The 23,410-nt window shown below is 44.4% G+C and overlaps 1 protein-coding gene, 7 non-coding genes and 1 pseudogene across 11 annotated transcripts; 1 reads left to right on the top strand and 8 right to left on the bottom strand.

Moving 5' to 3' along the window:
* Positions 1-787: 787 nt before the first annotated feature.
* On the bottom strand, positions 788-14,116 carry Aurkb (aurora kinase B). 4 transcript variants are annotated; one of them, XM_027946863.2, is made up of 9 exons: positions 14,032-14,116; positions 6,754-6,810; positions 4,613-4,715; positions 4,456-4,507; positions 4,077-4,268; positions 3,738-3,876; positions 3,488-3,636; positions 2,537-2,711; positions 788-2,376 (listed from the first exon to the last, which is right to left on the bottom strand). In XM_027946863.2, the coding sequence occupies exons 1-9, from the start codon at positions 14,032-14,034 to the stop codon at positions 2,203-2,205; spliced, it is 1,044 nt and encodes a 347-aa protein (XP_027802664.1). In that variant the 5' UTR covers positions 14,035-14,116; the 3' UTR covers positions 788-2,202. The 4 variants fall into 4 exon arrangements, with proteins under 4 accessions (XP_027802664.1, XP_027802665.1, XP_027802667.1 ...); XM_027946864.2 differs by lacking the exon at positions 14,032-14,116 and adding an exon at positions 7,112-7,186; XM_027946866.2 differs by lacking the exons at positions 6,754-6,810; positions 14,032-14,116 and adding an exon at positions 7,112-7,126 and having other exon boundaries at positions 4,613-4,776.
* LOC114101807 (small nucleolar RNA U3) lies at positions 12,878-13,078 on the bottom strand (annotated as a pseudogene).
* Positions 14,117-15,363: 1,247 nt separating the features above from the next.
* Trnaw-cca (transfer RNA tryptophan (anticodon CCA)) lies at positions 15,364-15,435 on the bottom strand. Its single transcript has one exon. It is a non-coding gene; the product is annotated as a tRNA-Trp (tRNA).
* Positions 15,436-16,055: 620 nt separating this feature from the next.
* On the top strand, positions 16,056-16,127 carry Trnag-ucc (transfer RNA glycine (anticodon UCC)). Its single transcript has one exon. It is a non-coding gene; the product is annotated as a tRNA-Gly (tRNA).
* Positions 16,128-16,820: 693 nt separating this feature from the next.
* Trnad-guc (transfer RNA aspartic acid (anticodon GUC)) lies at positions 16,821-16,892 on the bottom strand. Its single transcript has one exon. It is a non-coding gene; the product is annotated as a tRNA-Asp (tRNA).
* Positions 16,893-17,389: 497 nt separating this feature from the next.
* Trnap-cgg (transfer RNA proline (anticodon CGG)) lies at positions 17,390-17,461 on the bottom strand. The gene has a single exon. It is a non-coding gene; the product is annotated as a tRNA-Pro (tRNA).
* A 4,760-nt stretch (positions 17,462-22,221) lies between these two features.
* Trnat-agu (transfer RNA threonine (anticodon AGU)) lies at positions 22,222-22,295 on the bottom strand. Its single transcript has one exon. It is a non-coding gene; the product is annotated as a tRNA-Thr (tRNA).
* A 263-nt stretch (positions 22,296-22,558) lies between these two features.
* Positions 22,559-22,640, bottom strand: Trnas-aga (transfer RNA serine (anticodon AGA)). The gene has a single exon. It is a non-coding gene; the product is annotated as a tRNA-Ser (tRNA).
* A 377-nt stretch (positions 22,641-23,017) lies between these two features.
* Trnai-aau (transfer RNA isoleucine (anticodon AAU)) lies at positions 23,018-23,091 on the bottom strand. Its single transcript has one exon. It is a non-coding gene; the product is annotated as a tRNA-Ile (tRNA).
* Positions 23,092-23,410: the final 319 nt, after the last annotated feature.

The raw sequence follows: 23,410 nt of genomic DNA, 5'->3' as shown, positions 1-23,410 counted from the left end.
TTATTTATTAATATTTTTAGTTGTAAATGGATCTTTTTTTTTTTATTTATATGTGGTGCTGAAGACTGAACCCAGGGCCTTATGCATGCTAGGCGAGCGCTCTACAACTGAGCCACAACCCCAGCCCGGGAAAATTTCTTAAAAATAAAAGAGAATCTTTGGCATATCATTCATTTGTTCTAATCTATTAGCATGTATAATGGATTACATAGTGTTCCCATAAACATGTCTACATCCTAATCCCTAGAATTTATAAATGTGACATTTTGAGGGGAAAACGGGTCTCAGGAGATGTAATTAAAGGTCTTAAGGTGAAATCACCTTGGATTATCTGGGAAAGCCCTAAGTCAAATGACTTGTGTTCTTAAAAGGCACAGAAGAGGGGTTGGCGTTGTGGCTCAGTGGCAGAGCTCTTGCCTAGCACATGTGAGGCACTGGGTTCAATCCTCAGCATTACATAAAGAATAAATAAAAGCATTGTGTCCATCTACAACTAAATATAATTTTTAAAAAAGGCACAGAGGAGAGAGAGAGGAGAGGAGAGGGAAGGCCATGTGAAGATGGAGACAGAGACCAGAGTTATAAAGAAATGCTGGAATCATCTGATGCTGAAAGTGGCAAAGAAGGATTCTCTCTAGAGCCTTCAGAGAGAGCAGGATACCCCTAACATCTTGATTTCAGGCCAAGGGCTTCCAGAACTGTGAGAGAATAAATTTCTATTGCTTTAAACTATCAAGTTTAAGTCATTTATAATAGCAGCCCTAGGAATCCAAGATAGCATGCATAATTAGGATAAAATAAAAATAAGAAAATTTATTGAGGCATTCATCACATGGATTGAAAAAAACAAATAATATATGCAGAGAAAGCATTTGATGAAACTCAACTCTGGGGCGGGGTAAGGAAGAAAGAAAGAACTTTGGATTGTGCAGAGGTAAGTGTGGGGAGGGGTAGAGTTGTGGGGATGGAAAGGACGGCAGAATAAGACAGACATTATACCCTGTATACATGTATTACACTACTGGTGTGACTTGCACCCTGTATAGCCCGAGGAATGAGAAGACGTGCTCCATTTGTGTACAATGTGTCAAAATGCATTCTACTGTCATATAGAACTAATTAGAACAAATTTAAAAAAAAAAATGGAAGGGAGATCAGGAGAATAGAATAAGGGGATAAGGGGGAGGGAGAGGCGGGAAAGAGGAGATATTGGGGAATAAAATTGATTAAAATTATACTGTTTTATTGTGTGTACGTATTTATATATTATAACAAATCCCTCTGTTATGTATAATTATAATGCATCAATAAAAAGAGGGAAAAAATCAACTCTGACTCATGATACAGAAAATCTGCTTTAAAGAAAAGATCACTAGTGAACTAGAGTAGACTAGACCCTCCTTCCTGATGAAGGATTGTCTATTAAAAACCTAAAAAAATAACTGGGCAGAGTTAAGCCCTATAAGTCCCAGCTACTTAGGAGGCTGGAGCAGAAGGATTGCCTGAGCCCAGGAGTTTAAGGCCAGCTTGGACAGCAGAGCCAGACCTTGTCTCAAAAAAACAAAACAAAAAAACAAACAAAACCCTATGGCAAGGACTAGCTCAGTGGTAGAGGACTTTCCTACCAGGCTCAAGTCCCTGGTTTTCATCCCCAGCACTGTCAACAAACAAAAAAACGTATATTGCTTCTATTCATTCCTATGAGAGACATAGCCAGCACAGTAAAACAAACAAAAACTGACAAATAATAGGTTACAGACATACTCAGTTCACTCCTAAGTTGGCAATGAATGAGCCAGGAGAGGAAAACACTACAAGTCAGGAAAAGGCAGGTAGAGATCAAGTGTAGCAGTGGGGAGCTAAGGTCCCCTAATTACCCCCATGTTCTGCGAATCAAAGTAGGGCCAAGAAGTGGGTGTGTGGGGGTGGCTGGGAGCTGGGAGGGTGGGAAGTTACCAGAGATAATGATGCAGTGTCACTCCCTACCACCCAGGATAGGTGCTCCCTCCTTGCCCTAAGGGACAGCTTCCTCCACAGCAAAGCCTCCACCCAGAACCTCTACATTCATCAGTACAAAAAGCTCCAGCCTTTATTAAATAAAAAGGAGGTAGAAGACAGATAAGGGTACAGGCTAGGGCTCCTTCTCCCCCTGAACACACACAGACATACAAACAGATACAACCAAGTAAATGACAGAGATGATCAGGGGACAGAACGAGGGGCAGAGGGAGGCAGCACCCTCCGCGAATGGGCCCGGACCCAAGGGTGAGCTGAGACCTGGGCCAGGGGCAGCCTTTCAGAGGGGTTATGTTTGAGCAGCTTGCAGATGAGGTCCTGGGCCCCTGCGGGCATAGAAGGAGGGAACTTCAGGTCCACCTGCAAGTGTGGAGAAAGGAAAAAGATGGCATTTGTCACCATGGTTACTTTCCTTGATTACCTACTCTATTCAGAGACTTGCGCAGGGCCGAGTACATCCATTCTGTCTACAGTCAGTCCCAGCCTCTGAAGCTGACAGAGCCCCAGGCAGCCCTCTTACCTTGACGATCCTCCGATAGGTCTCATTGTGTGAGGCACTCTCGAAGGGTGGGTTCCCCACCAGCAGCTCATAGCAGAGTATCCCGATGCACCAGAGATCTACCTTCTCATTGTGTGTGCGCCCCTCAATCATCTCTGGGGGCAGGTAGTCCAGGGTACCACACATTGTCTTCCTCCTGGGGGGATGAAGAAAGCGGGCATGAGTCTCAGGTCAGACAGACTTTCCTCTCCCTGCTGCCTGATGGCTGGGTACTAACTGTCACCCAGATGCACCAGGAGAGTGTTCCAGCCAAACCAGACAGCAACACTGGGTAGAGCTGGGTGATGAAATAAACCAAAGCACCAGAGGTTGGCCTACCCACTGCCCCTCATTGCCACACTGAGGGATGTATCCTAATAAAATAATCTGACATAAAAGCAATACTCATCTTGAAATTAAAGAAAAAAATGGAGACATCTCTAATGCCCACCAAGAATGTTCTGCTTAAATAACTGAGGTTACATCTCTACTATGCAATACCATGAAATCAGGAACAATGACAATGGATAGTCAGGCATGGTGGCTCAGGACTGCAATCCCACTGATTCAGGAGGCTAAGGTAGGAGGATGGGAAATTCAAGGCCAGACTTGACAATTTAGCAAGGTCTTGAGCAATTGAGTGAGATTCTACCTCAAAATAAAAAATAAAAAGGACTGGAAATGTAGCTCAGTAGTAAGTTGCTTGCCTAGCATTTGTAAGGCCCTAAAAAATGTTTGAGTTTTCTCAGTGATATGGCAAAAGGGTCCCAATATATCAAGTAGAAAACCTTTGTCATGGGGACAACCAAACTGTTTGAGTCTGTTATGTGAGGACAAATCCCAACATCTGGGTAATAAGATTTGAAGGGGTTTTATGTAGAATGCTGCAGCCTTATGTCAGGGCTCCCCCAACCCTTGCCCCAGCCATCATACCTCAGAGAGGGAGCATGCACCGACCAGCCAAAGTCCGCAATCTTCAGCTCACCTTGGAGCCCTAAAAGCAGATTTTCTGGCTTTATATCTCTGTGAATCACCTTTTTCCCATGGCAGTATATCAGAGCATCCGCCAACTCCTCCATGATCTGAGAGGGTCAACAACAGGCAGTTAGGCCTCCAGCTATAAGCCACATATCCCCAGCCTCCAAACCCCTGGCTGGAGACCCAGGTGCCCACCCGCCCCGACCGTGGCTGTTCGTTGCTCATCAAAAGTGCGGCACTTCTGTAGCTCCTTGTAGAGCTCTCCCCGGGGGGCATACTCCAGAATCAAGTAGATCCTCCTCCGATCATAAAAATAGTTGTAGAGCCGCAAGATGTTGGGATGCCTGCGAGAAGAGAACCGGTAAGAAGACAGGACCCAATGGGTTGAACTAGGGTCACACATGGACCAGGGATAGGAGTAGATAGTGGGAGCTGGGATAGCTGACCCACACTGAGAACTAAAGGGGGCTCACTGGTCACAGCTAAGAGACAGCAATCTGGGGTAAGGGCACAAATGGGGTTAGGTTCCTAGGTGGGAACATACTGCAGATGGGCCTGGATTTCGATCTCCCTGCGCAGCTGGTGTTCCACACCTTCCTTCTCGATCTGGGACTTGAAGAGGACCTTGAGTGCCACAATGAAATGACTTTTCTTCTCTCGAGCCAAGTACACATTTCCAAATTTGCCTTTGCCCAGAGGACGCCCAATCTCAAAGTCGTTGATTGTGAGGGGCTGTCTATGAGAAAGTAGGGGGGCAGGCAGCTCAGTGCTCACTTGTCTACCCTCTAAGGTGTATGCTTTCCCTCCCTCCCTCAACCCCATTCTCTTCATCACTACTCCCCCAGCCTTTAGGTTTTACTTCCCCCATTTCCTGCCTCTTCACCATCTCATCCCACCCTCCACCCCCAGGCTTGAGAACTTACCTGGAGTTGCGCACGCCAATGCTATTTTCTCTCACCTTCTGGCCATGGGCAGCTAAGGAGAGAGCAGGTAAGTTGAGGCCCTCTTTTCATATTCTCACCCCTAAACCCTCTCAGATCTAGCCCCTGTGGTCAATCTTCTTCCCCTTTTCCCAGTTACCTGTGGGCAGGCCGTTGGGGCGACTCATGAGGACAAGTGCAGATGGGGTGGCAGGCTCCTTCCGGAGGACCCTCTGGGGTAGGGTGTTCAGGCCCGATTGAGACTGAGAAGGAGCAGGGGTAGCTCTGAGGATGCCTTTGTCCTGGAGACCAGGCTGGAATGTGCTGCAAGCAGCATTTCATCTACTTGCTAAAGAGCCACCCACCCTTCCACCCCTAGTTCAAAGAAAAACACTGATAACTACAATCTGGCTCCGTAGTTTCAAGATTCTATTTATTGCTGCACATTAAAATGGGTTACTAAGGCACTAGACTCATAGCACAATGGTAGAGCACTTACCTAGCATGTGTAAGGCACTGGGTTTGATTCTCAGCACCACATATAAATATTGATTGAAAACTAACTAATTAAATAAATATAAATAAATAAGTAAAATGGGTTACTAATAAACAATCTAAGATTAACATCAAACATTTCACCTTTTTGGTTTTGGTCCACATTACTTTCTGAAGCACAAAACTGTCCAACCTGTATAGTCCTGTCTGTATCATCATACTCATTCACCCAGCCTCCAATCCCATGGGACAGCAGAGGGCGGGGTCAATGAACATCCACAATTCAATGAATTTAACACAGAGGCTTTCTCAAAGTCCTTTAAAAAGCTCAGACCATTAAGGCTTGAATAAGGTCCTTGAAGACTTGAATGTTGCAGCAAACATCAGTATGTAATTCTCTACAATAGGCTTTAGAGACACCATGGTCTATTCCAATGGCCTTGGACCACTTCTTCACTTTTAACTTGTCAGAGACACACTTTCTTTTGGGAATGACTAAGGCAAAAGTGACAATGGTTTCTCTTTCAGACTCCACTCTTGTGAGCCTTACTTTGTATCCCATGAGGGAATAAGCAGGTGGCAAGGGAACACATGGACTCTCTAGGATGCCAAGTTCCAACACCAGGGAGCAAAACCTGTGCAGGACTCTTTCCTTCTTCAGCCAAGAGAAGAAAGCCTCCAGTGACCCTAAAAGTCTGTTCCCAGTGATATTAGTATAGATTGACAAATAACCAAGCTGATAGTTGGTTATCAACTATCAGCTTGGTTATTTGTCAATCTATACTATACACAATATAGTCCAGAAATAGACTATTTTCACATCTACGTGGAAATATTATATGACATTTCAAATCAAAGGGTAAGCAAGATTTGGTTGTATGCACACCTCTAATCCCAGTGACTTAGAAGGCTATACCTGTAGGATCACAAGTTCAAGGCCAGACTCAGCAAGTTAGTGAGACTCTGTTTGTCTCAAAATTAAAGGGGCAGGGGGGAATTACCCTAAGTACATGTATGAAGACACAAATGGTGTGACTCTACTTTGCGTACAACCAGAGGCATGAAAAATTGTGTACTACAAACTGAAATGCATTCTGCTGTCATATATAACAAAAAATAAAAAGGGCTGGGGAAGTAGCTCAGTGGTATAAAGTCCTCTTATGTTTCATTTTTGGTATCAAAAACAAACAAACAAACAAAAAATAAAATCAGAGGGTAGACTCTTCAATGAAAGATGTTTGGATAACTGAAAAATAAATCTATTTGGATCCTTACTTCATACCTATCATTAAAGCAAATTCAAGGGCTGGGGAAGTAGTTCAGTGATAGAGTGCTTTCCTAGCATACACTGAGGCATGGGTTCAATCACAACCATTGAAAATAAATTCCAAAGGATTATTTTTAGACTGGACATTTTAAACAATAACTTTATCTATGTTCTTCCAGAATCAATTCTCTGCCCAGTTTATTTTTTCAGGATGATGACGGGGAATCATGGCCCGCAGACCAAACCTTGCCTGTTCAGGCCCAGATATAATTTTCCTGTGACAAGTAGGCTCAGCTCTACAAAAATCCTCAAGGGGTGAGAGAGTCACTATTGAAGTTGACAACATTTGGCTGGCAAATGACCAGATCAGTTCCTGCATGCAGCAAACTCTTGGGGCTCATAGGTAGGAGCGCAACAGGGAAGAAAAGGGCTTAGAGGATCGTCCTCTGCAGGACTCGAACTCTCCAAGTAGGAACTCTCCTAGCTCGGAGTGTGAATGGGGGGTGGGGAAGTGGCCGGAAAGGTGGAAAGGGCCTTACCGTCTGCCAGGGGTAGGCATTCTCCTTCTGGGCCATCCTTAGAAAGTAGGAGGAGAGCTGGGTGGAGAAGGGAAAACAGAGCTGAGAAAAGAGTGAGAGAGGAAAAGAGAGAGGTCGGACCGATCTAACCGGAAATGCTAGCCTGGGCTGGAGGAAGGGAGGTCTGCCTTTAGGCTTCTGGGCTCCGCTCTCAGCGCCCCCGCCCTGCTCGCTGTCCCACCCACTTTCCGGACCCTCTCTCTATCCTTGAACGCTCAGCAGCCTGGCCGAGTGCACGCGGGCCCACCAACGGACCGCCTGATCTGCCTCATCACCTGCCCTCTCCCAGCTCAGGGCCCGCGAAAGGAAAGCAGCTCACCCCGAGCCCGTGGCACAGCTACTGTCCCCGTCGTCCGCAAAAAACGACTGAATCTGCCTGGTCGCAGCTTTGCCGAGGCACTTTCAAATCTCCCGCCCCGGCCCCATTGGCTACATCCGTCCTGTGACGTAGGCGTGAGCAGCCAATGAGCGAGCTACCGCGCGCTGGGTTCGAGCTTAGCAAAGTTTCCCGAGACGTCTCCCCAGACGTTTTCTTTCATTTTAAAAATTTTAAATACGACCGGGATTTACCTTTCTGTAGGAACTAGAGTCTTTGTTTTCTATCAGATGGAGAGAGCCAATTATGCCAACGCCATTGGTTAAAACAAACTACCCTATTCCCAATAGTTTGAAATGCTGCCCTTAATAATAAAAATCATCATGTATTCAGGCGTCTCTAGTTATTTGTGGGTGATTGGTTCCTGGACACCAAAAACACACACGCTGCCTAGACATCCTTGTATAAAATGGCGTCATATTTGCATAGAACCTACACATTCTGAAGTCTAGGTTAAATCATCTCTAGATTACTTAAGAAACCTAATACAATATAAATGCTGTGTCAATAGTTGTAATACTATATTGGTTAGGGAATAATGATGCAAAAAGTCTGTACATATTCAGTATAGATTTTTTTTTTCTTTTGGATCCACAGTTGGTTTGAGTCCTGGATGCAGAACCTATGGTTATTTGAGTATCAATTGTTCTTGACTCTATTTCTGGGCTCTCTCACTGTCCCTTTGTGTGTTTGTTTATTCTTATGGATTTACTATTTTGATCTAATAAGTCCTTTATGTTCCTAGGAGGAATTTTCCACCAGTGGATCTTTCTCTGTTGGTCCTCAGATACCTGGCATGTTGCTTGGGTCTATTTTCATTTTCATTGCTTCTTGCCTCGCTTTTTTTTTTCCCCCTCAGCTCCCCACCCTTTTCTCACCCTCAAATTTCATTCATGGGTTAAATTAAAACATATTAGCTCTGGCTGGGTGGTGCATAACTGTAATCCCAGTGACTCTGGAGGGTGAGGTAGGAGGATTGCAAGCTCAAGGCCAGTCTCAGCATTTAGTGAGGCCCTAAGCAATTTATTGAGACCCTGTCTCAAAATAAAAAGGGCTGAGGATATGGTTCAGTGGTACAGGCCCTTGGGTTCAATCTCGGCTACAAAAAGAAAAAAACAAAACAGGGCCTTCTATGAAATAATACCTAGTGTATATTTGTATGCCCTATCTAGCAGCCTTCCCTTTTTTTTCCTCTCCTGGAGGAACCACCTGCCTCCCCATTCTGTGTAGTGTAGTTGTACTGTGTGTCTGTAATCTGAACAAGGTTAGAGACCTGGATTGGCCTTTTTTGTACTCAAGAATTCTCTTAACACTTCCCTTATTTGCAAGATAGGGTCTTTTCCTTATTTTTATTTATTTATTTAGGTACTGGAAATTGAACCCAGGGGCACTTTATCACAGATCTACATCTCCAGCTCTATTTCTTAATAATATTTTTTATTAATTATTGACGGACCTTTATTTATTTATATATATATATGGTGCTGAGACTTGAACCCAGTGCCTCGCACATGCTAGGCAAGCACTCTACCACTGAGCCACAACCATAGCCCTTCTATTTCTTATTTTGGGACAATGTTTCACGAAACTGCTTAGGGTGTAGCTGAATTGCTGAGGTTGGCCTTGAACTTGCCAACCTCCTGCCTAGCTTCTCGAATTGCTTGGCCTGTGCCACCATGCCTGGTTGTTCCTTTTATTATGAAAAGCAGATTTTGAGAAGCACTCAATAGATTCCTTGTTGGTGAGAATTGTGTCACAAGACTGCTGCAAAGGAGGCTGGTAAAGTCAGCATCTCTCCCAGCTGCTAGGGTGAAAGTGTAACAGTGGTCCACTTTACCATTTGAATATAGCCCTCCTTGCTCTGAGGTTTCTTTTTAAAAAGACGCATTCTTCTCCCTATCCCTAACAAGATTAGGGAGAAAGTGTTTTCTTTTCTTCCCCTAATTAATTGTCCTTGAACTCATCCACCACAGGAAGAAGATATCTGCCAGAGGATCTAAGAAGTGAATTTCAACACACCTTCAGAGTGCACCTGGGACCCCCTGTCAGGGCACACTTGGAATGCAGCCTTTGAAGAGCTTCTTTAAAAGCCCTCTGTTTCCCTGATGGGCAGAATCACAGCCTCAGGGACAAGAATCCCCTGTGTTTCTCTTTTGCTAGCAAAGCAATAAAACTTCTTTTCCCTTTTCTCTGTCCTCATTATTAAATTGGCCTGAATTGGCACTGAGGACAAGGATCAAGCTTGTCCTCAAAAAAGCAAGGGGAAGCTGGTAGAAATAAGTGTATGCCTCAATTGCCTACAGGTTTGTTCTAGGGAGCCCAAGATTAATTTGAAAAGTCAGAGATCTGTGTATGATGAAGCATTTCAAAAGAGTTGATGATCAAGGCCATCATTACTGCCATTTGTGAAACACCATTTCACTACTGAAGGTACACACTCTTTTTACTTAGGGTCAGCTCAACCTCACTTCCCAAGATCAGGGACTCTATTTTTATTGCAACTCTTTTACCAACTCATTAGGCATAAAGAGACCAGCTAAGGAAGCATTTTTTATAAAAGTTCTATTACTTGGAGTATACTGTATTCCTCATGACCTACTTTAGGAAGACATTTCTTAAACCTGTCAGGGGACAGATTACAGAGGTGGATTATGCCTGATAGATCCAATACAGTATCTCTAGATCCAATACAGTATCTCTATCCCCTGGAATCTTTAAATTTCTACTTGCACATTATATTAGAACAGTTTGGGGCCTTTCAGGAATGTTTGTGGGCCAGCATAGGATTGAGATTTGCATCTTTCATAAATCAATTTCCCACCTGTCTGCCCAAATTAATGAATAAAACCTGTTATCTACCTCAGTGCTTCTCAAATGATTTGTGGAGGAGGACCAGTCTTGATTATTTTCAATTTCTCACAAGTCAATACTTTCATAAAATATAATACATATATATGCCTTGGAAAGTTAAATCTGAAACAACATAAAAATTACAAGCCCACTCTGGGGATATGGCTCAGTTGGTAGACTGCTTGTCTTACATGCATAAGGCCCTGGGTTCAATCCTTGCACCACCACCACCCCCCAAAAAATTCATAAGCCCATATAAAAAAGGACATATAAAAAAGTGCTCTGACAGATGCTATAAGAGTTTCTAAATGCTTACTTTAAATTCTATACTTGTCCTGGATGAGGAAAAAAAGAAAAAAGTAGCACCAGTCTGTGGACCACACTTGGAATATATGCCTATCTATCACCACAGCAATAAATACAAGTCTGTTTAAAATTGTGTTCTGTTCTCCTTGGTCAGGAACACTTGAAATCCATTTTCCTGCAAATATGTTACCATTTTGTTCTTAAAAAAACAAAACAAACAAACAACAACAACAACAACAAAAAAAAAACTTCACCAGTTTCTGATGATATAAAGTAGCAATTTCCTCTTGGTGTAACTTTTGTTTTTCCTCTTGATTTTCATCTCTTGGATCATGTTAGATGTGGGATGGATTCTACTGTCCAAGAAGCAATGAAAGGTTGTGATGAGGGGGGATGTCATTGTTCTTCTGTCAGGGGGCTGATCTTTCACATGACTAGGAAGGGTCAGCACTGTTTCATGTTCCAAAGGACAGGGCAGGATGTCTAGATTACTACAATGTTTGGAAAGCCAGGATGTCAGTTTCTTTCATTTATTTATTAAGAAACAGGATCTCTCTGTTGGCCAGGCTCATGTGATCCTTCTGCCTTTGCCTCCTGAGTAGCTGGCACTATAGTCGTGTGCCAACATGCTTGGCAGTTCAGTTCCCTTTCCTTCCTTCCTTCCTTCCTTCCTTCCTTCCTCCCTCCCCCCTCCCTCCCTCCCTTCCTCCCTCCCTTCCTCCCTTCCTTCCATTTTTGTTCCAGGGATTGAACCCAGGGGCGTTTAATCACTGAACCACATCCCCACATCATAGGCCTTTTTATTTTGAGACAGTGTCTCACTAAATTGCTGGCTTCCCTAAATTGCTGAGACTGGCTTTGAACTTACAATTCTCCTTCCTCAGCCTCCCAAACCTCTGATATTACAGGCATGCACCACTGTGCCTGGCAAGTTTCTTTTATTTCTGATGATATTCCAATAAAAAATGTGAAGATATGAATTTCCATCATCAACCAACAAACCCCCTGCCAGAAATTAAAGATAGGCTCAGAAGGTTTTGGAAGGTTCTTGCTGAGGAAGTCTGTCGATGCCCCTAGGTCTTTCCACTAAGTTTTCCTTTTCAGGATAGCTGAGGCAACGCTGTGGAATTAGTGGGGTATCCTTGTCCTCTCCAGACTCACTTGAGCATCCTTACGTCAAAGGACATCACTATCTTAGTTTGCTCTTGGCTATCATAGCCCAGGCGTCTGTCTTTGGTGAAAACCACAGGCCTGAACCAAACAAGTTCCAGCCACCATGACAGAGAACTGAGACCATGTCCAGGTCCAGACCATAGGACATTTATGCATCATCCCAGGATGAATCAGTCAGCCAGAAGGTGTCCCTTCCCAGGTGACTGAACAGCAAGCCTCTATACTACACCCAACACTTTTTAACCTTTTACTGTATCCTTCATATAGGAAATGGAGAGCTGGATTTATTTTCACAAACTGAACAAGCCTATGTAATCAACACCCAAATAAACAAATGGAGGCCCTAGAAGGCCCACTCATTCTCCTTTCCTTCCCCTTACCCACTTTTTCCAAAAGCAACCATATCCTATCTGGGTGTGGTGGTGCACACCTGGAATCCTAGCAATTCTGGAGGCTGAGGCAGGACTATCCTAATTGGCCAGCCTCAGCAAATTAGGGAGTCCCTGTCTCAAAATAAAATAAAAAAGGCTGGGGATGTAGCTCTGTGGTGGAAAGCCCCTGAATCAATATCAAGTACTGAAAAAAAAAGAAAAAGAAAAAGAAAGAAAAGAAAAAAAGTAATCATATCCTGACTTCTAAATCCATATGCCAGTTTTGTTTGCTTTGTACTTTATGCAAATGAATCAGACATATATTCTGTGTCTTCTTTCATTCAACATTATTGTTTTAGACATGATTAAAATGATAAATCTTATGTTAAATATATTTTGGTATTAAATTATGAACTAACTTAAAAAAAAAAAAAAGGAAAAAGAACACACAAAATGTATTACATGCCTAGGGCATGTAGGTATTAAATTCCAGGAGACTTAAAATATCAAGAATACTCTTTAAACCAGGCATGGTGGTGCATGGCTGTAATTCCAGCAACTTGGGAGTCTGAGGCAGGAGGACTGGGAGTTCAAAGCCAGTCTCACCAATTTAGTGAGGCCCTAAGCAAGTTAGTGAGACCTTGGCTCAAGCTAAGGCATAAAAAGGGCTGGGGTTGTCACTGAGTGGTTAAATGCCCTTGAGTTCAAAAGCAAAACAAAACTAAAAACTCTCTTTTTGGGGTACCAGGTATTGAACCCAGGGGTGCATAAGCACTGAACCACATCCCCAGCCCTTGTTTCTATTTTATGTAGAGACAGGGTCTCGCTGAGTTGCTTGGGGCCTCACTAAATTGCTGAGGCTGGCTTTGAACTTGAGATTCCCCTGCCTCAGTCCCCAAAGCCACTGGGGTTACAGTATGCCCTGCCCCACCTGGCAAAATAAAACCCTAAAAGCACCTATGTAACTACTACTCGATTATTCAAATCTTAAGGTTTTGCTGTATTCTGCTCCACTCCCTAGACTGCATTCTCTTCTTACTCTCCTGAAGAGGAAAGAAGAATTCTCATCTATGGCAAAATGTGGTCTTTTCAAGAGCCCACTTCATTGTCAGTAAGGAACCTGCATCTCTCCTCGTGGTTTTTGTTGCTCTATACTTCAGATAAACTTCGCTAGTAATTAACTATAGATATAATCCCTGAAAGTAGTCTTTGATTTTGCAAGGGGGTGGTGGTACCAGGGATTGAACTCAGGGGAACTCGACCACTGAGCCACATCCCTAGCCTTATTTTCATTCATTCATTCATTCATTCATTTAATTTAAAGAGACTGGATCTCACTGCGTCGCTTAGCTCCTCGCTAAATTGCTGAGGCTGGCTTTGAATTTGCGATCCTCCTGCCTTGGTCTACCGAGCGGATGGGATTGCAGGCAGGTGCCACCTCACCACACGGGCTGATTTTTGTTGTTTGTTTGTTTTTATACTAGATAAAAGAACTACAGGTGGCGCTCCAGTTTTAAATGTCAAGAATTAGGCCTATGTATATTTCTCCTGCATTTTCCACTACTCTTGCTATGGGTGGAATTGTGTCCCACCAGCCTGACACATTGGCCCAAGCTTGTAATCCCAGCAACTAAGGCAGGACCATCTTATGTTTGAGGCCAGCCTGGGCAATACGGGGAAGACCCTGTCTCTACAAATAAACAAAACCCTACAACTACCTTTACTGTTTGCTGGAGGCAAAGGGAAAAGATAGTGGGAAAAGAACAGTGGTTACAAATATTAATTACCTCCAGGTGACCAGTTACAGCAACAAGGACTAATAAACATCTTGCATATTTCCTATTTATTCATTTATTGGTACCAGGGATTGAAAGCAGGAGCACTTAACCATTGAGGTACATCCCCATCCCTTTTTTGTATTTTATTTAGAGTCAGGGTCTCACTGAGTTGCTTAATGCCTCGCCTTTGCTGAGGCTGGCTTTGAACTCTTGATCCTCCTGCTTAAGCCTCTTGAGTTTCTGGGATGACAGGTGAGCACCACCTCCTTTCTATTTAATTATGAATATTTCTCGCTCTCTCTCTCTCTCTCTCTCTCTCTCTCTCACACACACACACACACACATACACACATACACGGACAGAAAGGTAGAGTTTAAAAATTACCATTTTTGCATCTTCTTATTAAAATAATGCCGATGCTTATGTTTGGGCGGCCAGAGAGCTGAGCACAACTGTGCTGCGGCTAGCTTCAAACTCTCTTCACCTTAGGTCACCAGAGTTCCTCTGCAACAAGTGGCCCTGCTAAGTCATCAAACAGGTCTTCAGTTCTGTAACAAGGGGTGGTCATCAGTTTCCCTGTTCTCCGGAGTGACACAGTGACAGAAGGCAGGGGCCAGAGAGAGAAGAGCACAGCACAAGATTCTAGCCTAGGTGGCGACAGCCTTGTGGATAGTGGTGAGATGGTCCAAATACATCACCAGCAACTCAAATCTGTCACATTAAGAAAGGAATATCTATTCGAGGAAAAATATGTCAAGTTATTTCCCAGGGGGAAATAAAAAGCCTCCGCGGGAAGGTGAGGAGGGGAGGTGGCAGGCTTGGATTTCTCTGTATTATTTTCAATACACCAAAAGCAGCAAAAATGCACGTTGTTTTCCGGTTTCTAGTGACTGCTAAGTCTGGAGAAAAGTAATATTTGTGTTTAACATTTTTGTGTTCTACCCTCAAGTTAACCAGAGACGATGGAAAACATTTTAAGTTAGTGAAAAAGAAAAAAAAAGAAAGGTCGGTCGTACATGAAAGTCAGCTGGCAGGACAGTTAGAAGTGTAGCGAAGGAGAACCTTCAGCTGGAGTTTCCAGGAATTGGTGTCACAGAACTAATTCAGTAGAGACAAAATAAAAACAAAGCACAATGATGTTCCTGGCAACATATTTAAAAAATGAAGAAACAAAAACTGCAAATAAATAATCAAATAACTCAAATATCCAAATTTAGAAGAATTGCTTAATAATTTACAGAATTGTCACCAAATTTTAGATACTCATTAAAATGATAAAGTCTGTAGAGTCATATTTCTACTACGATGATGAGCGATAACAATGGAGTACAGGATTAGGGACATCACTGGCAAATAAAAGTTAACTTGTCACAAATGAAAATAATGGGCTAGCATAGTGACCACAAATCACTATCATTATTTTAAAAACGATTGGTTATTTCTACACTCTTTCCAACAAAGAGCATTTATTGCCACAAAAGTGGAAACTGTTAGTGAACAATTTCTGTTAGGATACCTAAAATGTCTATGAAATTATGACTATTTTAGTTGGTCGATTTGATGAGAACAGTAAAAATGAAATTATAGTGCCCAAATTTGTTTTTAGGAGACATTCATGCACTTTAGGAAAAAGAGTAACAGAAAAGACTATGTATCTATTTTTTCATTTAATATAATGATTAGGGGTAATGTTCCTTAATTTGGAAAAGTTCTGGTTGACCCCGACGTGATTTGAACACGCAACCTTCTGATCTGGAGTCAGACGCGCTACCGTTGCGCCACGAGGCCTCCCAGAACCCGGCGCCGGACCGGTATCGTGAACAGATTTATCGTCAGCAACGAAAGGCGGAGCTTTATCCTTAAACTCCGTCTCTGAGATTTTAATCTGTGCTGTTCTTTCAGCCTCCGGGGGAGGGCGGGGTCAAGATGAGCGCGCACGCGCAAGGCAATCAAACTCATTCTGATGAAAAGAGACAAATTGTGTTCAAGTGAGTTTGGCTTAAGGTCCAATTCTTTATCCTTGGGACACATTGAATTCACTCAACAGAGAAGCGATATCAATGTGTTTGGGAATTTTTTTTCTGGAAATCATGTCATCACAGTGTCAGGGTAGTCCTCGCCTCCTGAAGAAATCTTACAGTTAATCCTGGCTCTGCAGCTGACTCACAGAGCCGCTTTAATTAGCTTCTCTGGGCTTTGGTTTCCTTATCTGTAATTCAGATTTGGGCATAATTCCACATTGTCACGCGGGTGAAAGCGCGCATCAGCAGTGACCAGAACCGAGTGTCTCTTAGGTGCGCGCCCAGCACACTAACGCTGCGCCAGCTCTACCGTTTCTAAGTCTGAATGCGTCTTTCAGGTGGCTCGATTAGACCTTAAAAAACTCCTAAAACAAGACGTTAGCATCTGCGTTGGTGGTATAGTGGTGAGCATAGCTGCCTTCCAAGCAGTTGACCCGGGTTCGATTCCCGGCCAACGCAACTTTTTTTTTTTTTTTTTTTTTTAAATTTATTTATTTATTAGTATTTCACCCCCTTGCTCCCCAGTGTATCACCGTGGTGTTTAGGGTTGGCCTTGAGGCACACTCTCCTCGGCCTGGGACTCTGGCCGCAATGCCCTGCTAGTTCCCTCCCCACGAGAAGACCCTACTTACTGTGCAGGCTTGGGACTGGAGACTTCGGATCGTGATACGAACCCACAGATACAGACGCAGGGAGGCCAAAGGGAACCAAACCTAGCCTCGGCTTCTGGGACCCTGCGGCGCGGCTCGCCGAGGCTGGGAAACTAAGCTGCTCAGCTCAGCTACAAGCTACGACTGGAGATGCCCATTTGGATAAGTAGGAAGCAAGTTCAGGGGTTCCTGTCTGACCGAGTATTGCGTGAGCTGTTTTATGCTGTTTTGCCCGTCTGTGTTTGCTAAGTTCTCATCAATGAACTCACCTAATGCACATATTGAGTAGGGAGAATAATGGCTAATGTAGCTGTCCGTTTAAATAGCAAATTACTTGAGTAAAATGCAAGCTGGCACTTAAAACATTCGCTCAGGAGTCAGAAGGATCTTCCTCTTTTTCTTTGGGTCTTATTCTCAGGGCACAGACGGATTTTTACCAAATGAGTGGGATTTCATGGATAGAAAAGAAAACGGAGTAAACATAAAAATAATTTGATAGCTTCTCCCCGTCGGGGAATCGAACCCCGGTCTCCCGCGTGACAGGCGGGGATACTCACCACTATACTAACGAGGAGTGAGCTACGCAAAGCCCTTTCTGTATCCTTGATCTGGGATCTCGAAGGAGCTCAGTATGCTCATGGAGGGGTTTTGGAGGTTTGCCTTTTCAGTTTAGACCTCAACTGAACACGAGTCTTTATAAAGGTGGAAACAAGCAGGAGTTACCGAAAAAGAGAACCTGACTGTCCAAGCACACCCCGAATTGCTCCCATTTCCTTCAATCTGTCATTCACAACTGGAGGTTAATGGGCATCATTCAAATTGAAAGATGGCTCTAGTGGACAAGGTAAGGCAACAAACTGAAAAACGGGAAGCCAGCAGAATGTTTGCGTTTTGTCTAAGTCTGGACTACCTCTGCTGTCCCTGACAGCCCAGTTAGGACTACGCACTAAGTTTCTTCCTGTCACCGGGTGTCCACTCAGAACAAAAGAACTCACTGCACAGAGCAGTCGACACGGATCATTTTCCAGTTCAGTTAAGGGAGCCACTAAGGGTCAGCAAAAGGCAAAGACAGGGCTCGTCCGGGATTTGAACCCGGGACCTCTCGCACCCGAAGCGAGAATCATACCCCTAGACCAACGAGCCGACGTACGACGCTGCCCGCGACCGCCCTTAGAGGTCGTATCACACTTGCTGCGGTCCCGAGGACATCCATGGCTGAGACACACAGGCGTGCTGCTAGGAATCATTCTCCCCAAAGCAGTACTCTAGGACAAGGGTTTGAGAAATCTCTTGGCTGCTGGCCCAAGAGCTCCGACTCCTCCCAGGAAATAGCGTTGAGGAAGTGGGAGGGAGTGTGCTGGCATCGACCCGAAGTTGCTTTCAAGTTCTGCCTGGAACATCGGTTCCAGGTCCTGGTGGTCACCAATAGTTTTTTTGAAAGAGAAGATATTTGAGGACCATCCCCCATCCTTCCCGCCTCCTCCCGCAGCCGCAGTCCTCGGGCCCACCTCCCCATTGTAGAACTTTGGGGACAAGCCTGGTTTCGGGATGGGTTTGGGGCAGTTACTGAGTACTAAAGTACCTAAGTGAGCACCAGCCAGCCCCTCTCGCCTTTCCTGCATTTCGTGTAACTTACTGGGGTGGCCGGCAGGACATGCCCTCGCCTAGACTCGTCAATGGCCCACAGTGTCCCTACACGGGTGACAGGGCCCAGGTGACAAAGACAATGATTCCTGGGGCCAAGAAGACTGACGGAAGAGGTTTCATAAGAGCTGGTGTGGTTGGCGGGTCTGGCTTTCCAACCTCCAGAGTGGGGTGAGATACCAGGTCTTGTAACCAAACCAAAACTTCCCTGGACACCCTTGCCAATACTAATCCTAGGGCTTTCAGCCTGTAGGATCAGGTTACCCCCTTAACCTCTGATCTAGCAATGGCTCTGCCTGTCACCTAAGACTTCTAGAAGGTAAAGAGCTCTAAGGCAAGTACCACACAAGTGTAGCCCAAGGCCAGGAAGCCCAGCTTTGATGCCTGGAAGTGTCCCTTGAGCTGCTCAGTGAGCCTCTAATTTCTTGGTGCACTCACCACTGCTCCTTCCGAGTTTCAGCCAGATCAACCGGGGTCAGTTACAGTCCAGCTTCTTGGGCCTTCCTCCAGCTCAGTGCCTGTCCCAGGGAATCCCCTAGGCCCGACTTTGACCTTCAGCGGCCCTGCACCAACCTGATAGCATCCATTGCTTGTTCCATAGCCAGTCCTGTGATTTGTGGGGCCACGCCCTTCTTAATGCTCAACCCACAGACACTTTGGTGGGGAGGACTTCAAAGAAGGGTTCAGGTCTTGGTTTTTTCTTTCTCAGATGTCCCCACTCAGCTTAATCTTTCCCATTAGAGTTGCAAATCTTTCAGATGGTTCTCGAGGTTCTCCCAGTGATCTTGGTGCCTCCTCTCCCTAATCACTTTCCCGCCCATTCTGGTCTTTCTTCGCTGGGCTCCCGGGCTTCCTAGCTAAATTCTCCAGTCTTCCTTCCCTCTCCTGACCTTAGGCACTGAATCTCCGCAAGGAAGAGACCAAAATCCTTCAAGACCAATAGTAAAAGTTGTGATTCCCTCCTCCTAGAAAAATGCATACCTTAGTGAATAAGAATATCCATGGTCAGTTTTATTCATACACCGGAACCACACTCCCAGGCTAACAAGTAAACACCTTAATGAGCACCATCAAGGCCTATTTCAAATGTAAAAGACTTTGAGGCTCCACTTTGGGAACACCTCCAGCCAACTCTTTTGTCTCAGAGCTGGAAAAACCTGAGGTGGGAGTGAACTCAGGTGGAAGTTATAGGAAGGAAGATGGGGGTGAATCTGGATAGAAAGAAAGATGATATAGCCTTGATATTTTTTCAATGCCTATTTTACATACATTTTGCTCCATGCTCTACCCTGAACCATATTTAAACTCCTAAGCTGGCACACCAAAATGGGCTTTTCTGCTCTCAAGCCCCCTACCTTATGGCGGGGGTTCTATCTCTTCTCTCTTCAAATATATCCAACTGTGTTTACTAGGCCCTCAGTGATTGTCCGTGAATTTTTTTTTTTGTTGTTTTTTAGTTGTATATAGACACAATTCCTTTATTTTATTTATCTATTTTTATGTAGTGCTGAGGATCAAACCCAGTGCCTCACAGGTGCTAGACATGCTCTCTACCAATGAGCTACAATCCCAGCCCTGTCAGTGAATTTTATTCTTCAAAATTTGTGAGACAAGAACCCAGAGGAAATTGGCAAAGCCATGAATCTAATCTCATCTCAAAACTTCAGTTTCAGTAGTGGGAAGGACCCCACTTTCAGAATCCAAAGAGTAAGGTGTAAACAACTGGTCATTTTTTCAATTGGAAGCAGTTTACTTTTTTTTTTTTTCTTTTTATATTTCGCATTTTAACAGAAGTCAGAAATTTACACTGAAAGATCCAATTCTAAGATTTAACTTCAGGCAGTCACAGTTTTTTGAAAGAGAAGATATTTGAGGAGCTCAAAGCTCCTGACCCCAGTGCTTCCCAGGAGGATGCGGGTATCCTTCTGAAGTTTTTCCTTTTCAGATTCCACATCCTGTCAGTTACTGAAGCCTATTATTCAAAATCCTTAATGTCTTGAAGTCATCTCTACAACTGCCCTTGCAAGCTTTGGACATTTCTGTAAGCAACACCTGCCCCCACCCCACATGCTCTGATTGTAACATTTATGTAGCATATTATATAATTTAGTGAAATATGTTGTTTTTTTGTGTCATCCCAGTCCCATAAACTCCAGCAGGGCAGGTCTCCTCTCTTTGCTTCCTGCTGTATTCCCAGGTCTCACAACACTGCCTGTTTTGCTGTAACTATGTAATGGAAAGTTTCTACTTGGTCATAAGACTTGGCTCACCTCCTCCAGAAAGCCTCCCCTGACTATCCTCTACCCTCAGACTGGAGGAAATGCCACTTTTCTCCCCTATTCTGAGAACACCCTGTTATTTCCGCTGTTTACCGGTGACGACGAGTCCTTGTTTCCCCGAAGGCTGAAGTATAACACCAGAGAAGCATGCCGAGGCAAGTGAAGAGTGGAAAGTAGAAGCTTTATTAAAGGACAGCAGAAAAGACTTATCCCCGGAGGAAAAAGAGGACCTGAGAGGTGGAATCCGTGGAAGCGGGAGGTCTTCCCTTTTTTATAGCTAAGGTCTTCTTTCAGCTTTCCCACATTCATGTCTTTTGTTTCCCTTTATCTTGCAGTGATAGAATGCAGGTAGGGAAGGTCAAAAGGTGGGAAATAGGTGGGCTGAAGGAGTAATCTGGGCAGGAAGGGTCTGGGGCGGTTTTTGATTAGCACTTCCTCATTTGCTGTGAGCTTCATTAACAGTTCCTTAGGATGGATTCCTGGCCTTGTGGACATTAACATTTCAATTTCCAGCAAGTGCTGCTCTGGTTTCCTGGACTCCATTCTCAATAATGTGCTCCATTTTCTTTATCTTACTCAATATCAGACCCGATTTACCTAACTACACTATCCTCAAATCTGGCTTCACTGTCCCTGCCCTTAGCACTTTATGTTGTGATTGCTGTCTTCTCAAGAGCTCTGAGAAAAGGGTCTGCTTTATGCATGTGTTTACGCAGTGTTTGCCAGTGTTGCATACAAATGTGGTCTGGATATCTCGCTTGAGGTGGAGACAGCAATTCTTCCAGGTCAACATTTTTACTCAGTATCTCACAACAGATCCTGGGCCAAGGAAATGCTGGGCCTTCGGACACACCACAGGTCTGCCTTCTCTCGGTCCTGCCACCATTCACTCCTACCTTCACCAGCCCTGCCTCAGGGCTCCAGGAGTGTGTCCTGCTGTACACACCAGGTTCCCTGGAAACTGCACTGGCAAGGCAGTTTTCTACTCCCTTTCCTTGTTACAAGGCCAATTCATGCCAATTTAATAATGAACACACAGTTTTGAGAAAAAAGAAAAAGAAATTTTATTGCTTTGCTAGCAACAGAGAAACACAGGGGACTCCATCCAGTCCCTGAGGCAGTGATTCTGCCCATCAGGGAAAGAAAACAGAGAACTTTTAAAAAAAGCTCTTCAAAGGCTACATTCCAGAACTGTTGGGGTCCTGGGTCACCCTGATGGTGTGTTTGTGGTAGGCTACACTAGTTAATTTGGGAGATAGTCACTTCCAAGTTCTTCTGGTGACATCTCTTTCCTGTGGAGAACAGATAACTCAAGGTAATCTGATTCTCTTGAGATGAATTCCAAGTTAGGGAGTGGGAGAGGAAAAGAGGAAAAGAAAAAAACAAGTCAAAAGGTAAAGTGGGCCACTGTCACTCCTTATAGTTCCAGTTCTTCCAGGACTTCTTTTAGGAAACCCAGATAGCTCCGGGCCAAAGGAAATCTTGCTAGTGGACCCAGACTTTCTGCTTGTGGAGAGCTAGCGATAGAGGTAACTACACGTGAAAGGCCCAGTTACCTACAAGTCGCACCACATTTTGAATATATATTTTTAAAATATTTATATTTTACAATATATAAAATACATATAAAATAATGAGGCCTCAAGACAAAAGAAATATAATTTAGTACCAAACAAAACCAAGTGGCTCAAATTCTAGGAGACCTCCTATAGTAGAAGCAATTTCGGTGGTAGGGGAGCTGCCAGGCTAACACACCCCGCCACTGGGCTGTAGCACCCGCGAGGCAAAAGATTTGCGGGCTGCGCCGGATTGCCAACAGGTGAGAGGGCCAGCTTGGGAGCGGCGGCCCACCAGGGCACCGGGATGCTCTGAAACCCTTGAGTTCTCTGATAGAAAAACAGTCCTTTAGGGTATTGAGGAGACAAAAGTCTTAAGTCACAAAACAGACAAAACCTGAAACCCTCCCACCCAACTGAATAAAGGCACCGCTGGGATTCGAACCCAGGATCTCCTGTTTACTAGACAGGCGCTTTAACCAACTAAGCCACGGCGCCAGGGATAGTATTGCTTTTCCCTAATAAGCACTACAGGAATATAGCATTCGCGTCTATACATCTTATGCAAACTCAATGGAAATCGACTGGACTTTGGGAACATATTACTTCCACCTGATTCCGGAAAGGGCAGGGAAATACTTTCAAACATAGCAAGAAGTGCGTAGTTGGGGGCACTTCTCATATTCTAGAATTCTGAGATAATGGTATTTGGAGAGTGCCGACTGGATTAGAGGGTCTCTCGATCGAGAACAAAAACTACACGTAGTCGGCAGGATTCGAACCTGCGCGGGGAGACCCCAATGGATTTCTAGTCCATCGCCTTAACCACTCGGCCACGACTACAGGCCTATGTAAGGTTCTTTCTGTGCCTTTCTTAGTTCCCCCACGTCACAAGCAGGATGCTCTTTCTTACTGTTTTTATTCCAAGCCTATTATGACTGAGATAGGACCGCGAAAACGACAGAATCAAATAGAACTGGAGTCAGCCTTTGTCTTCCGGCCCCGCCTTTTTAGAGATCTTCTCTATTCTCCCAACAGCTTCAGATAACTGTACCTCCCGGAAGAGGACGCGAAGATGCCTGTGTGGGTTTCTTTCCAGTTCCTGGAGAGCTGTAAGAAGTTGTTTTCAGAAACAGTACGTGTAACGTTCGGTGATCAAAAAGCTCCGACATGGGGCAGGAGAATTTCAGGGCCGAAGACTGAGAAAAACCAGAAAACTCTGGCCCGTACGGGGATCGAACCCGCGACCTTGGCGTTATTAGCACCACGCTCTAACCAACTGAGCTAACCGGCCAGACACGTCCTATTTGCTCCTCGCTTCTCCTTCTTCTGGTATTCTGAGAGGGAGGGAGCAAACCTAGCCAAAACATGGAAACTACAACCTTGACGAGTCAAATTAAGATACCCCAATGCGGACTGAAGCCTATCTTAAGATACCCCAATGCGGACTGAAGCCTATCTCTAACAGCCAAGAAGAAATGCTCTTTAAGTGCTGTAAAGGGGCTTTGCTCTACCTCTCCACCTAGAAGCAAGCAGCTCTCAGCTGAAAAGAGAGAACAACAAAACACGTGCAGATCATAATTCTATCCGTTGGTTTGGATGTTCCTGATCTC

Source organism: Marmota flaviventris, chromosome 17, assembly GCF_047511675.1.
Source record: "Marmota flaviventris isolate mMarFla1 chromosome 17, mMarFla1.hap1, whole genome shotgun sequence".
Taxonomy (NCBI): Eukaryota; Metazoa; Chordata; class Mammalia; order Rodentia; family Sciuridae; genus Marmota; species Marmota flaviventris.
This window is presented reverse-complemented; position numbering and strand designations above follow the sequence as displayed.

Bases quoted from the DNA above. Each gene is read 5' to 3' on its own strand.
- Aurkb (XM_027946863.2), bottom strand. The intron at 3,877-4,076 runs GTATGTTCCCAC...CTCTTCTCGCAG, and splicing joins GAAATCCAGGCCCATCTGCA to GCATCCCAACATCTTGCGGC. The intron at 3,637-3,737 runs GTCGGGGCGGGT...TGACCCTCTCAG, and splicing joins ATGAGCAACGAACAGCCACG to ATCATGGAGGAGTTGGCGGA.